General features: G+C 56.5%; 1 protein-coding gene across 1 annotated transcript in view; it reads left to right on the top strand.

Annotated features, from left to right (window-relative positions):
• The window catches only part of PTPRN2 (protein tyrosine phosphatase receptor type N2), a gene marked incomplete at both ends in the record, with an annotated part of 716,654 nt that overhangs the window by 644,009 nt on the left and 56,846 nt on the right, over positions 1-15,799 (top strand). Inside the window, one exon of the mRNA XM_080818767.1 lies at positions 13,858-14,005. Within this exon, the coding sequence (XP_080674893.1) occupies positions 13,858-14,005 (148 nt within the window). The remainder of the gene's footprint in view (positions 1-13,857; positions 14,006-15,799) is intronic.

The raw sequence follows: 15,799 nt of genomic DNA, 5'->3' as shown, positions 1-15,799 counted from the left end.
TTTGAGCTCCTTGTTTCAAAGGCATCCACTGAAGACTGAAGCCCACCGGCCCCCAACTGTGGTGGCCGACTGATTGCTGCTGTTCCGCGGTCCACCCCGCGTGTCAGCTGTCCCGCTGCCGCCAGGACGCCGTGGGAAAGTCAGGGACACTCGGGCCTCTTCCAGGAGAAAACAAGCACGGGATCTTCTGTGAGCGGCCGGCGTCTGCGCCGTGGGCTGGTCCCCATTCCTGTTTATTGCCCGCAGCACGTAGCCTGTTGGTCCTAGGACAGCAAAGCTCCCAAACGCTCTGGACCCAAGGAGCGCTCTCAGAATTCCAGCAAGCGCGTCTCGACAGTGCGCTGCGGCAGGAGCCGGCATTGCCCGTCCGCACCTGGGAGGGAAGTTCCGTGTCTGTGTGGCGAGCCGACATCCCCTCACCGCCTCGCTGTGACTCTCTGTTCTCCCTGAGCGCGCCCTCAGGAGTTCACAGCGAGGACATCGTCATCAGTGTGGGGCGCCCAGTGCTGCCCAGGGAGGACTTGCCACCTGGGGGCAGCGGGGCCATCCGTGCTGCGACCAGCCCCTCCCCCTCGCTCCAGGGTTCTGTCCTCAGACCGTTGTCGCCGTGCTCGTGTCACACCACTGAGGCCGTGTGAATTTTGTAGCTGACCCTCCGCTTGGGGACGGTAGGTGGACGGCCATTTAATGCGTGAATCTGCCGGTCCACCGCGTGGAGACACAGTTCTTCAAAGCCTGCTTCTGAAGAGCTCTAGGAACCGGTGCCGTCCGAGTCACGGACGCCAGTGTAGACAGAGCAGACGGGTGACCTGATTCCTCCATCTCACCTCCTCTCGCTGAGTAGCAGCCATCAGGTAGACGTGGCAGCGGCCACCGAGCGCCCGCACTGCCGTGTAGACGCAGTAGTGACCATCAGGTACCCCCAGGTCCAGAGGTGACAGGGGGTGCCCCTGGTTTTGGAGACCCTATTTTTCTACGAGAATTTGTTAACGGAAGGCCTTTTCAGGGTTTGGTTGTCCTAGGACTGCATTTTCGTGACATGTTTCCTCTTGTGTCCCCCTCTTGTGTTTCCTGTCAACCCTTTGGAACCCAGCGTTGGTTTCCTGCTGGGTTTTGTGCATGAATGGCGTCTCTAAATAACTCGCGTCTTTAGGTATTTTTCATATGTCAAAGGGACATGGTTACAGCTGAAATCAAATTCTCATGTTCTCATTTAATAAAGAGCATGTCAATTTATATCAATAGGGACTTGTTGTAAAACTCTTTGCAAACACATTCTTTCACATCGCTGAAGTAATCTGTAGAAATAAGTAGAAATGTGGCATTGTCGGGTGGCTTTCTTCTCCAGTTAAAGTGTTCTGATTTCTGTTCTACATCAGAGTCTCAGAAACGTGGACTTTCTTTGTAAAAGTTAACATCAGTGTCTGCGCAGAACCGTAGTCAAACTTCGATCTTACAGATGGAATGATTTACTTCGTGCAAAACACAGAGACTTGGCATGGGGGAGGGGAGAATGGAGGACCGTCGGGTCCCGTCGTCTCTGCGAAGTCCCTTCTGACTCCCAGCCCGTCGGTAGAAACCAGACGCCGTCGTAGGAGGGCTCTTGCTGAGGAAAGAGTCGTCTCAAGAGTTCAACATGCCGTGGGCAGACATTTTAAACTCTTAAAAAGCGGAAATCAGCAGAAATATCGTAAAGCTGAACTGTTTTTTCTTTAGACTCGTGATGATTGAAGGAGCTGCCGACGAGCAGATGGATATTTAAAATCGCGACGTCGTCCGTTGAGGGGTTGCGGGGACGGGAGCCGGTTGTCGTTATTGTCTGTACACCAACATCACAAAAAGAAGAGAAGCACACAAAAGATACTTGGTAAAGGCAGGTGGTCTGGATGAATAATGTTCCTTTCATTAACATAGTTCCCTTATTAACTGTATAATTAATTGTGCGTAGCCCAGGGAGGCTGTGGAAATTGCATTTTGAGATGTATCAAAGCGGACGTACGCTTCAAACTTGCATGCAATTTACCATTAATGAAGCCAGAGACGGAAGCCTCAAATCTATAATTATTACTTACTATTTGAATGACAAGCAAAGAATTTTATCAGCAGAGTTTTAAATGAAAGGGGATTAGCAGCTAATGTTGAAATTGTTAATCTTTCTTATGAAAATAATTTCGAAGAAAATGTTTTAGTGGAAAGAGAGGTTTGAAGAAAGCGTGTGCCGTTGAAACTGCCGCTTTCTGCGGCTCCGTGTGCATTTGTCCCCACTGACGGCGGGGGGCAAATATTTTTAAAAGTGAATGAATATTTTATAGGGCCCAGAGCTGCTCACGCGTTCCAGGAACGGATTATGCAATATTCCCAAATATCCCAGCGAAGGTGAAAGGGTCCGTCAGCCAGCCAGAGGAAGGAGCCGGAGCTGAAAAACTTAAAACGTACGAGAATATGCTAAAAGAAATGGAGATCTGCTTAATAGTCTAGAAATCCGCCTTTCCCCACTTCTGAATGCTCTTGTGAGCTGAGATCATAAATGGTAAATATTGTTCAAAGAAAACCGTTAAACGGAGCACCGGGATCCGTCTGTCCAGGAAGATTTCATCGGCAACACTGCCGAGGCTCTTGCCGTGGACGCAGGTGTCCCCCACGCGGGCCCCACTTCCGACAACCGGGGCCCCGGGTCGGCGACACGGAGCCGTCCCGCAGTCTCAGGAGGGGATTCCTACAGCAAATATTTGTTGGCGGCCGAGGCTGCGCCAGCCTCCCTGCCGGCAGTGGAGAGACGGGAAGGGAAAAATAATCGGCCTGTTGGGAGCACCCAAAATGTAGCTCACATTTATTTTTTTGTCCTGCTTTTCCCCACTGAGCTGAGGACGTGGGCTCAAATACTAAATTTATAGCACCATTGGGTGAGTGCCTGGTGTCGCCACCAACAGGGGGGAGGCCGTGTTTGGGTTTCTAGAAGCCCGGGAAGCTTGGCGTGGGAGGGCGGGTTCCCTTTTAGGGCCCGCGGCAAACCCCACATGTGTTCTGGGCTTCAGGCCACGCTAGAGCCACGCGCAGACGGGGGACTTGTGGGACGTGGGGCTCCGCGGCGGTTCCTCGGAAGCTCCGGGCTGCCCCCCGCGTGGCGCCCAAAGAGCACGGGCAGGGGGCGTTCTGGGGGGCAGAGGGGTTCTCTTTCCGTTCCCTCAGAAGTCTCAATTTCTCCCTAAACCTGATGTCTTCTTGGCTTCAGTCTTTAAAAGACTTACAAAAATACACTTCAGTGCACGGATCCATCATTCTGCTCCAACCCACGAACGTCTCGTGGAATCGTTTGGTGTCCCGCGGAAGCAGTTCCGGGGACGGCGGCGGGGACGGCGGCGGGAGCGTCCCGGTGGGGCCTCGGGTCGGCAGGCGTCAGCACCGCGTCTCCCCGCCCAGCACGCGGCCCCGGCCCTCCCCGGCCCCAGGCCCAGCCGCGCTCGCACCCCCGTCAGCGCGCATCGGCTGCTCGGGGCAGTGTGGCTGTGGGATTGTACGTCTGAACCGGGAGCCGAGCGGTCGGCTGTTGATTCTCTGCGGCTCTTCGGTCACGCGTGGTAACGTTGACAACCGCGTGGGGCAGCGGCCCTCCGCGCATTTCATCCACGCTGCGAAAGCGTGAAGGGTGCTGGGAGGGCCGGGAATGTGGATGGAGTATGTCGGAGTTTACCCCGACGCTTGACTTGGGGTAGATGAAGGCTGGGACCCTGTTTCTCCGACCAGCTCGGCGGGACCTTGCCCCGCCGCGGCTGGGGGACCGGGGAAGGCGCGGCCCGGCTGCAGGATGTCGTGCGAAGTGCAGGTCCCAGCAGCCGAGGGGTGGCGGGCGGAGCAGATGCGCAGTGTCTGTCGGACTCGGGTCCCGTTTGCCAGGGAGTGAGTCCCGGCAGTTCAGCTCCCGGAATACAGGACGCCTCCACCCCTCTCTCCATGCCCTCCGCCCCCGCTGTTGTCCCCAAATGTCAGCCCCCGCACTTCGTGTGCGGACGGCCCATCTTGCGCGCTTAGTCTCCGCCTGGGGTGAGAGTGACCTTTTAAAAGCATCTTTCCCATTATGTGCCTCCTTTGCTTAAAACACCCCAGCGGGTTCCCGCCGTTCTCACGGCAGACCTCAGGCTCCCCCTGCGGCCGGCGGGCTCCCCCGGGGTCGGGGCACAGGCCGCCTCGCCCCCTTTGCTCCCGCCGCGCTGGCGTTCTCTCTGTTGCGGGACTGCGCCAGACCCGTCCCCACCCCGGGCTCTCGCTCTGGCTGCTCTGACTCCCTGTGATCCCCTCGTTTTGGAGACGATGAGCCCTTCCCACCCGGCAGGATACCCTCAGAAATCTGCTTATCAGAGGGGTCTCCCCTCCTGGGGTCCGAGCCCCTGCCTCCCGCACCCCTGCCTGAAGAAACCGGCTGCACACGGACTGAGTCTCTCCTGGGTCCCCAGAACACACACACACACACACACACACACACACACACACACACACACCCTGCTCGTCCGACATGCTCACGACAATGTGAATAATGAATAAATAAGTCATTAAGCCACCAACCCCAGGCAGGAGTCTGGACCAGGAATGCAGCTCGGGTCTCGCTCCCCCAACCACAGGAGAAGTTCCGCTTTCACTCATACCGTCAAGGAAGCTCTTTGCCTGAAATTTAAACATTAACACCTGTACGTGGATGGAAAGCACGGTATAATTCTCTTAATTATTTTCCATCGCTCCTAACTTTCATCTTTGTATTTTAACCTCTGTTCGTAGAACCTTAATTTCTAAGATGCTGTATAAGATAATAAGACTCATAAAATTGTTTATTTAAGGTCATCCAGCTCCTCGAGGAGTGACGACCTGAAACACGGGGCAGCGTGACCGCCACCAGCACACGCCGCTGTCCCCCCCCCCCCCGCCGCCCGTCTCCCTGCGGAGCCCAAGTTGCTCCCGCTGCCCCCAAGCGCACAAGGAGCCCCTGTCATGTTGGAGGACAGACCTTCCCCCTTCCTCCTGTTTAGTAAGAGTAGGTGGTAAGGACAGATCTGCCTCTTTCTTGAAGTTCATTAAGTAGAACCTTTCTGGGACAGAAGGCATTCATTATTACCCATTCCCGTCGAGGTTTTAATGGTGAGTTTTCATCAAGCTGTGGTTTTCTTCCTCTGCAAGTCTGGGGGGTAAAGGTTAATGGAAGTCACGCACATACTCGGTGAGCGTGTGTGTTCGGTCCGGCAGGGTGGCCTGCTGCGCGCCACCCATCTGCGTGCGGGACCCCCTGAAGACCACCCCGTGGCCGGGGTAATTATTGACGGATTCCAGGAAACGCCCCACAGGCTCGTCCGCCGCTGTTCAAGGCCTCTCTTTTGTCAATACGATCTCTAGCCATTCTGGACCTGGTTCTAGACACAGGATACCAAGACCCAAAATTATAATAACACTCCCAATTAGTTCAGTTCCTCATAATCAAGATGTAATGACTTTCCAAGTCCGCCTCCGTGGTCGCTTTGCCGAAAGGCCCCTGCGTTCTCCCCGAGCGACCGGAAGCGCGGGGGACGCCGACGCGGCTCCAACGCCTGCCTCGGAGACTCCTGCCCAGGGGGCTTCCCGGACGTTCTTTGAAAAACATGATGTTTTCTTTAGAGGTTTTGTTTATTTTCCTAGTTCTTGCATGTGTTTTGTTTTTCAGTTACAAGAGGGATTTTAAATAAAACAGAGAACTCAGTGTTCACAGGCTCAAACCCAGCATGTTCCTCTGTACTCCTCGGTCGTGTTGCCGTGTTCACCCACTCCGTGCCTCGTCTGCCTGCGAGCTGGGGACTCTCTCTTAAAGGCTCTCGGCTTGGCAGCCTTTGAACTCTTCTCCACCGTTTTAACCCCTTCACACTTCTGTCACTGCCGTCGGCTTGGCGATGACACAACGCGTGACTGTGCGTCTCTATGTCACGCGGAGACAGCCCTGACACCCCTCCGCAGGGACTCCGCTGTGCCTCCAGAGCTCCCGGAGGGAGGTTTTGGGGGAAATGACGAGGGTTCACACTTGCTGGTGGGTCATTTCTGCCGCTCACATGACGTTCCTGCTGGTCGACCTCACCAGGATGAACCAGGCTCACTGCAAAGATGTGTGGAAACATTCCCTTCCCAGAACGCATTTCCACGGCAGTGACTTTTAAAACGTGATCAAAAGGATTAGAACCCCAAGTCTTTCCTGCATTCCCCACACATACGTCTTTGGGCTTTTGTACGCGCGACCCAGAGGCTGAAGGCCGGACTGTGTTTGTCTTTCCCGGTAAAGTCCGTTTTGGCAACACAGGACCATGGTTTGAGTTGGCCTTTTCTGGGTCTGTGGGTTTTTTGCCATTTTTAAGGATAACCAGCAGTCCCACGGCAAGTAGGAGGAGGTGCGGCGCTTGGGTGCATGGTAGGGACCCCCTGGGCCGGCAGGCGACGGCCTCTGTGCAGGGCCCCTCTCCGCGGCTTCGTTGTGGTAGAGTTGGGCAGCGATCTGAACACGATCCGGGCGCACGTTTCCTGTTCCCAGCAAATCTTTCCTAAGCTGAGAAGCGACGAGGCTACCCTCTGACCGTTTTACCAGACCTGTGCTTCTTGGGACTTGCGTGTACTACGTCAGATTTCATTTGAATCTCAAGGATCTTCACGCGCCCGCTCGGGGTGTTACAGAGCGACGCGGCTGTGGGTCTGAAGCGGTTCTGTGCGGGTGGCGGAGCCTCTGCCCTCGCCGAGCCGGCAGCCGGCGCCCTGAGCCGCCGGAATCGGGACGACGACCCCCCCGAACTTCTCCGTTTGTCTTTTCGTACATTTTGCTTGGAATCTAAACCTCTCACTGCGGGAACTCAGACAACGAACATCAACGTTTGCCGTTCATGTGTTAACGAAGGCAGGTGGCAACGTTGAGTTTTAAAGAGGAAAAGGGTCCTCCCTTCGCCCGACGGCAGCAGAAGCTGCCTGCCTTTACCGACGTTCCTCTACCACTCGCCGACTTCACGCACGAGACAAGGTCTTCTCACGAGGAAGGAAACGTAAACGGGCTCTGCATTCTTCACTCGGACGGGAGGTTTGATTGTCGCATGGTGAAGTAACGCGCTCATAGACACCGAGGTAAAGAAAGGAATGGAAACAAAGCTTCCCCCATCAAAACCGGCTCTCCCAAAGCCCAGCTTGCTTCAGCACGCCTTGGCCACGGCGGGCAGGTGCTGGTGTCCGGCAGCATTGCTGTAGAATGAAGCCCCACCGGGCGGTTCTCTGCGTGTTTCCTATGTGAGGACCCACAGAGCAGGTGTCTGGACACCTGCGAGGGCAGTCGGGCGCTGACGTTGATGGTTTCTGTCTACACTGCCTGAGGGGACGTGAGGCCGAGCAGAGGCCGTTTCACCGCTTTGTCCGTGGGCTTCTATCCCCGTGAGCGTCAGTGTTCCGTGAGAGGGAGCCGTTCCCACTGCTCTCTCGGGGGATAATGAACCCGCTGGCCGGGCATCGCACCCCTTCATCACCGGTGGCGGGAGATGCTGGAATGACACAGAACCTGCCCCACGTTTCACGGAACTAATAACCTTTGCTGTCCCTCTGAGCTGCCCTGCACTGGGCCCAGACGACCCCCGACAACACTGTGCCCCCGGCACCCGACATTCAGAGGCGGGCAGAGCCCTGCCAACTGGCATCGAAGCGTGGACGTGCGCCTGTTGCATGTGGGGAAACAGAGTAATTCTACTAAGTGGCATTGTTTCCTCTGTGACCCTGGGAACCGGTCCCGACGTTGACACTACACATAAGATGACGCCCGGGAAACAGTCTCCCGGCAGGAAGTGGGCTGGGGGCGCGGAGTCCGAGCAGCCACGGGGCATTAGCACCTGCTCTCCACGCTAGAAAGCATCTCATCAGCGGCTGAGCTCACACCTTCTCTTCTACTGGTGTTTTCCGGTGACTCCTCAAGCCTGGCCACCAATACGTCCCTCCCAAGGCAGTGAGCCACAGACGGGAGCACGGCGAGAGGAGGGGAGGAGTTCCGGAACCATCCCCGATTGCACGTTGGCCAGCTGGGAACCCGGCATGGCGGTCCGAGCACGTGTCGGCTCCATCCGCACGAGGTAGAGACTGAATGAGGAGGACCACTGTCTCTGGGGACCGGGGCAGGACTCTGAAACCAGGGCTCGCCTGCTTGCTGGCGCTGCTTCTCTCCCCTCCAGCGGTGTTGATGGTGGTGTCGCTGCACTCAGGGCGACGGTGCAGCTGCCCCCGCAGCAGTGGCCCGTCCCCCGCGGCCGTGCCCCCACAGCAGCCCTGGGGTTCTGCGTTCAGGCCGCGCCCGTGGCTGCTGTTTCTGGAGACTTGTGTGTCATGTGTCATCAGCTCAGGGACAGTGTCCCCAGGGCGTGCCGTAAAGTCACAGAATGCAGACACCAACTCAAGAGAGTCCCTCTGTTTCCAAAGAAAAGCGGAGACCCGCCACGATCACCGTCCTCTCCGCGTGGGCACACTTCATATTTCCGAAGCGACTTCACAGAGTGACCGGTCAGCCCTCAGAACCGCCTTGAGAAATCCGTGTTCTGATCCCCATTTTACGGAGCGGTGAATTAAGGGCCAGTGAGAGGAGAGGATAACCAGAAAGTCTGTGTGGGGACCAGCTCTTGCCCTGTCCTACGCTGTGAAGAAGCCTTCCAGAGCCCAGTCCAGTGCCTGCTCCACTCCACTGCGTCCCAGCTGAGCGGGAGCTCCCAGGGCTTTCCTGAAGGCTTTGTGGGCAGAAGCTCTGATCAGCTCCCAAAGACACACAGTGCTCTGGTGATTATTAGTAAAACCCCATCACGTGCCAGAGCGTCCCAAATGCTCCGCGTTTCTAGAAATCACTTTCTCAACGTCACGGTGTTGACAATTCCATCAGAGAGCTCATTGCAGAAAACATTTGAGCTATCTTGACAAATGGTGGACATGTCTCCAAGCAATAACGTTTTCATCCCGAAGGTTTGGGATTCTGTGTAAAATGATCCCATTCAACGTGGAGCCCCGTCAGTTCGTTGGACACACAGACGCTGTGTCATCTGGTGGCCCATAGTCCCTGTGACCCAGAAAGGGTCTTTAATCTTCCTACCAGTGTTCCAGTAGCGTGAGCCAGAAAAGGAGACACAAGATGGGGATCTGGAGTCGTACGAGGAAGATTAAATGGGAGAACCTCTGGTTGGGTTAATATCTCATAAGTGTGGCTCACAAAAGCTGGTGTCATTCTCGCTGGGCAGAGGACTCAGAAGACGTGCTGGCTCATCTTCCACCTGCCCTAATTACGAACGCCACAGAGCCTGAGACCGGCGTCAGCCGGTGTGTCCCGGTTACTGACTCGGAAAACCCACGCTCTGGAACCCGCGGGCTTTTCCCCACAAGCACTTTATCCGGGGATTATCTTTTCTGCAAGCACATTAAGTCTAGTCCCAGGAAACCTATCAGAATTCAAGAAGGTTTAGACAGCTCCCCGCTCAGCACTCATCCAAAACCTCTGTCACCCCCAAGTATTAAGGGCACAGTGAGCCCCTCTCGAAGCTCAGGGTCCTGCTTCCCAACGCTCTTTAAGGACCAGCAGTAGCTGTCAAGATAGGCTTGCCGACGCCCTTCAGATGGAACCAACCATGGCTAAGCACCAACTCCTCACTTCTTTTACATTTCCGGAGTGCACGTCACAGTGGGGTCCCACCAGCTCAGGCAGCTTTCCTTCTAGTACTATTAACTAGTACTTTGTGTATCCCAGGGCCTGTCTCTTGAAGTTTCAATTCAGAGGTACTCAAGAGCCCGTAACAGGGACTGTGTAAAGTGATGTGGCTGAGGCGGGTACCTAACCAGCAGATGCTCACAGCTCTGGGGTGACCGGTTCTAGAAACATCCATGGCGGCACGTATCACGTCCTGAATGGGAGGCACTGGCCAAGGGCACGAATTCACACAATGACAGAGGAGAACTGGGGGAGACAACAACTGGACCCAGAGGGCCAAGGAGGAGGGTTGGGGGAAGAGCTCTCTGAACTGTTGTGGTGCCTCCAAGTTCCCAAGGCTGCCATTACGTCCAGGTGGCCACAGGACCATTAGAAAGTGGCAGCACCCGCTTGGCGTGGATGTTGGAGGGGCTGCATAACCCACAAAGGAGGAAGGAGGTGAGGAAATAGATCATGGAACGTTCCAAAGTCCATGCGTTGTCAGGGCATTTCTTCCAACTTCAGAAGATCCTAAGGCGGTTTTTTTGGATGCCATCGTTGACATAAACTGTTTATCTGTAGTACGAATTACTTCTAGAAACTTCCAGGTTGTGAGCAGTCACCCAACAGATACTGACCGTGCGCCCAAAGTATGTGAATGAGACATTGGCCCCATTCTCAACAATCTTGATCTCATGAGGGACGGAATGTCCTGATGCCCCCAAGCCAGAGCACAAGGCAGAATGCGATGATTGTCACAAAGACGTAGCTTTTAAAATAGTAACTGTCCGACGAAGAGTCTGGGTTTGTAGGAAATGAGAGCCAGACAGGCTGGCTGGAGCACACCCCAGACTCACAAAGGACATGATAGCGTCTGCACCAACCTCAAAGTCGGGATAGATTCGTTACAGAAGAATCGCACAAACAAAGTGTAAAGAATGATGGTGCTGCGGGGTGAGGGTGGTCAACACACGGGGAAGCGGTCTTGGTGAGGCAGAAAGGAGCAGACTGGTCAAACGAAGTTTGGACAAAGGCTGGTGCTGGCCTAGGCTGCACTGGTGGTTTTTGAACCCGGTGGTGTCTGGGACCCGGAGTGGCGATCCCGTCGCTCTGGGAGTGGACTAGGAAGTGGGTGTGAAGGGAGGGGTGTGGGGGGGAGGCTGCAGGAGGGAGCCAAGTCAGAACCGCCGTGTCCCGGGTGGCAGACCCAAGCTCCGGCGCTGCTGGTGGCTGCCAGGGGCTTCGGGGTAAGGGTTTAAGGAGTCCAGGCCTTGGCTTCTCCAAAAATAGGATGAAAGTTTCATCTCAGCCTTTTTCCATCTCGGACAAGAGAGTCCTGTAACGTGGGTGTTGTCCGCAGCGGAGGCAGTGAGCGGCACCGCGGAAAGGAGAGAACGGCAGCCGCGCACCTGCTGGGAAGAGCCTTGCGGTCAGCCCCGCGTGGTGGAGCGAGGAGCCGCTTTCGTTTTCACTCCACGTGGCTCTTTTCTACGCGTGCTACTGTGTAATAAACGTGTGCGGTTAAAACCTGCGCCTCCCGCCGTTGCCGCCGCACTCACTGTCACACGCGCGCGCGCGCACACACGCACCAGAAGTATCGGGGTGTCCGTTTCGAGCGCCTCAGCTCTGTGCTCGCTCTGGGGGGAGGAGCCCGAGTGGAGCTTCACCGCGGGCGGACTTGCCCCGTTGTTCCGAGGCGACTGCGTCCCGGGAGGGGCCTGTACCTGTTCCGATCCACACGTCTCACACCCTTGAGAGACGGGACCTCCCAGAACTAAGTTATTCTGCCCGTTTGGTTTTGGTTTTGTTTAAAACACGTTATTTTATGACTAAGGCCTAGCCTCCCCGCAGACAACATGAAAATATACTCTCGTGTCACAGATGAAAAGCAGGAATCTCGGGACACCTGGCTCGGTCGGTGAAGCCTCTGCCCTCGGCTCGGGTCGTGGTCCCGGGGTCCTGGGATCGAGCCCCGCATCGGGCTCCCTGCTCCGCGGGGAGCCTGCTTCCCCCTCTCTGCCTGCCTCTCCCCTGCTTGTGATCTCTCTCTCTCTCCCTCTCCCTGACAAACAAATAAAATCTTCAAAAAAGAAAGAAAAGAAAAGCAAGAATCTTATCTACAAACGTGAAAGAGGAAATTCTCCAAAACCATGAATGGGGAAATTACATCAGTTTTATATCATAAATGATGTCTCATGAAAATATTAACAGAACAGATCAAATCGAGACCAGAGCATGACAGACACAGGCCACCGGGGCCGCACACGCCAAGAGAATGAAACAGTTCCCTCAGTTTTCATCTAATCAAGTGTATCTTTACATGATTTCTTCTCAATGAGGAAAAACAGCCGTATCGCTCTTTCCTGCCTCCGGCCACGCTTCCTGCAGTCCCGGTTGGTATTTCTTGCTGTAAATTGAGAAATCCCAGCGAGCTCGCGGCATGGTTTCGCTTCCGTCGAGGTGAACCTGTGCACACCCGTGTTTGCAGGAATTCAGGGGGCGTCCGGCGCCCCTTTCGCAGACAGCATCTTGAGGGCAGTGACCCCAGAAACACAGAGCACCCACTTCAGCCGGAACTGCCCCCCCCCAGCTCCCTCACACCGTATTGTAGCTGGTAAATGTTTCACAGAATTTAAATGTCACCTCATGCGAAGCTGTCCTTATCAGGGTAACCCTGTCTTCGGTATTCCAGGAGGATGTCGCGAAAGAAAAGAACCGGGCAGTTTGCAGTTGATGTCTTCCAGATTGGGCCACTCGACTTCACTTAAATCCACGGCCTGCCCTTGCCAAGAACCCAGAGGGGCTGTCTGAGCGGAGGTCACGGTGCAGGGCCCTGGCGGGGAGGGGTGGGCAGGCGCGGCACCCTCAGCTCCGGTCCCGGGGAGGCCGTGCCTCGGAGGGTCGTGGGGATGTCACCGCGTGTTTCATGTGGTTCGGTGTCATCTGCACAAAAGGCCATCTGTCCGTTCCCCGAGTGACAGTGACAACCCATGTGCTGGTCACAGCCATCGCTGGCCCTCCCGCTGGGCCAGGCAGCCCTGAGGCCGGTGCCTTCTCTCCTACAGCGCTTTCCGTGGTTTGTGGACTGACGTGGATAAGCTGCTGTTTGTTGAGCAAATAACACAAACCAATCCAAGTCAGCTCTAGTCCAACAGGTGGTGCCCCCAGCTCAGTGCGGCCGGCCGGGGGCAGGCGTGGGGCAGTCCTGTCCTGGCCTGTGCGGGGGCCTGACATGCGTGCTTCCCCGCAGTGAGAGGACGGCAGGGGCTGGCAGGGGGTCGGGGCCAACCCTCACTGGGCATGGGGGTGCCTAACCACCAGCGACCCGGACTCGTGTGCGTGTGTCTCATTTTGTGTATGGACATAGCTGAAGACCTGTGTCCACACACGACACCAAAGACCCACAAACATGGCATCCCAGGGTGGGACCAGTATTTCCGTTGGGCACAATAAAGCCGCTGGGGTTTGGTCCTTTGAAATGCTTTTCCTTAAAGCCACGGTCATTTCTCAGCTACACAAATTGGTCAGAATGCATGGACAGGGCTGACTTTGTGGGAGGGAATGTTCTGGAAGCATTTCCTCATCCACTTTGGCCATCGCCGCCGACAGACAAGTGCCCGGAAAGATTAACATCGGAGCAGCCGAGGGTCAGGACATCGGTTCCGCTGTTCTGGGTTTTGGTTTTGTTTTGTCTTTTGTGGCCACCTCACGCTGGTTAACACCGGGCACACGTCAGAGCAGCCCGTATCTTCGGTGCCTCACACCCACTTGATTCAGAAAAGTAGGTCGGTTATAAGGAAAACGGCGTCTGTGTGGACACGTTGTCTACACTGGCTTCAGGTTGGTTGATCCGATCTGGTCTGTGGTGTGTCCTTCTCTTTGCCCGTCGGTTGGTAACAGCTGATGGGGCCACGCCACGCCCGGGTGCTCCTGACGCCGGGCGCCGCCCCTGGAACGCACATGCCACGAACACCAGGGAACCAACCAGAGAAACAGGTGAAGAGCTCGCCCTGCCCTGTGCGTCCGGCGGGCCTGTGCGTTTCCCGGGTCCGCTGGGAACCACTTCCTCGCCCATGCGCGCAAGGACGCGTGGGCTGCGCCCTGTGTCCCGCGTCACGCCAACGACCCGCCGTCCACGGCTGTCCCTGAGTCTCTGTTTTCCATTCCAGGCCTACATGGAGGACCACCTGAAGAACAAGAACCGGCTGGAGAAGGAGTGGGAGGCGCTCTGTGTCTACCAGGCCGAGCCCAACAGCTCGCTCGTGGCCCAGAGGGAGGAGAACGTACCCAAGAACCGCTCTCCGGCGGTGCTGACCTGTACGTACCGGGCCGTGCTCCGGGCCGGGGGAGGGGAACTCGGGCCGGGCGGGGCCTGCAGCGCCGTCCCCTGCTTGCCTGGGTTTCTGTGGGGTGCTTGTGGCTGGGGAGCCGTCCCCAGCCGGGAGACGGAGTCAGTGGATTCCGCTGTGGTCCAGGGGCACAGTCCTGGTTTGAGGATGTCTGAGCCCCAGTGAACTTGCCTTCTGCGCTGCTGCTATGCGGTTTGAGACTCGTTTCTTAGCCTCGTGGAGCCTCCCCTTCGTCTGATTGCGATCCTCCCGTCGTCCTGGAAAGCTCTGAGCCCTCAGGACAGTCAGCGCTGTGGGCCCGGGGTGCGGGAGGGTCCGCAGATGCCCGCCAGCCTCCTGCGTCCCGAAACCGCGTCACGGAGAGCCCGCTCTGCGCAGATCGGCACCAGGAAGCAGACACAGAGAGAGACCAGCGCTTTAATCAACTTGCATCCAGTAGGAGACGGTCTCAGATTACGTGTTGTATGTGGTGTGACTCACAGACAGACAGGCCCACGCAGAGGCCGGAAACAGACCGGCCTGGTCTGCCCCTGCCTGGCCACCAGGACCCTTTCTCAGCTACTCGGCTAAGAAGCGCGGCAAGCTCCCGGGTTCCGGCAGGTTTCAGGCCAGGCTCGCAGCCCGATGGAGGTGGGAACCCCCCTGCAGAGAGGACAGGCGTGCGAGGCGCGTTGGGGACCCAAGTGGCTGCCAGAAACAGACGCTCTCGGAAGGCTGCCCGCACGCGCGGCCGACGTGTACGCGAGTGACCCGGTCCCTGTCCCAGGAACTGCAGGCGAGAGCCGTCGGGCACACTTCAGACATAGGAAAATGTTCTTGGTCAGCTGACGTTTTGGAGGACACAGCGAAGCCACACTCTGCGTCCCACACGCTGTGTCCCAGCGTCCTGGAAGCCAGCACTGCCGCCCGCATGGTGCCCCGCCGACCCGCTCCCGATGGTCCCACCTCACCTGGCCTGGCACCGGCCGAGGGACGTGTGCTGATGGTAAACCATGGCAGTCCGACCGGGCTCACAGGTCAGCGTATTAAAAGCTGCCCCCTTGCACTGCCTTCGACACTGACCCGGGCGCCACAGGCCCTTGACATCTGAAGGCTCTACTGGGGGTGATTTTTTCTAACAGTTCCCTGGGGGCTCAGACCAGCCTCCCTTTCCATGTGGTCTGAGGGGTTTTTCCGTGATGGGCTTTAAAAAGAGGAGGTTTTACAGACACCTGGGAGGCTCGGCCAGTGAAGCTTCTGCCTTTGGCTCAGGTCAAGATCTCAGGGTCCGGGGATCGAGCCCCGCATCGGGCTCCCTGCTCAGCGGGGAGCCTGCTTCCCCCTCTCCCTCTGCCCCTCCTCACCTCTTGTTCTCTCAAAGAAGTAAGTAAATAAAATGTTTAAAAAAAATTTTTTAAAGCAACATAAAAATAGGAGCGTCTGTATTTAGAAGGTAAGTAACAAAGAACCCACAACGACTAATGTATTTATTAGGCGCCTACTGTGTGCAGGGGCCATTGATAGGCTGGGAGGTGTGAGGCTCTAGCTAGGCCGCTGGGCCCAAAGAGGACCTGGCCGGGGACTGGGGGAGGCTGCTTCCTGAGCCTCGGGCGCCCAGCGGTTGGGGCACACGGACACCGGGCAGGCTTACACAGAACATCCCCCGGGTCTGCTCGCTTACTTGGACTACCGGGTCCCGAACGGTAAATCCTAAAACTCAAAGTCTCTCCTTCCTCCAGCACCCCTCCCACAGTGGAAACCCAGACCACAGCAGCAGCCCATG

The sequence above is a fragment of the Martes martes genome (assembly GCF_963455335.1).
Source record: "Martes martes genome assembly, chromosome: 11".
Lineage (NCBI taxonomy): Eukaryota > Metazoa > Chordata > Mammalia > Carnivora > Mustelidae > Martes > Martes martes.
Note: the sequence above shows the minus strand (reverse complement) of the source record. Positions and strands in the feature narration are given on the sequence as shown.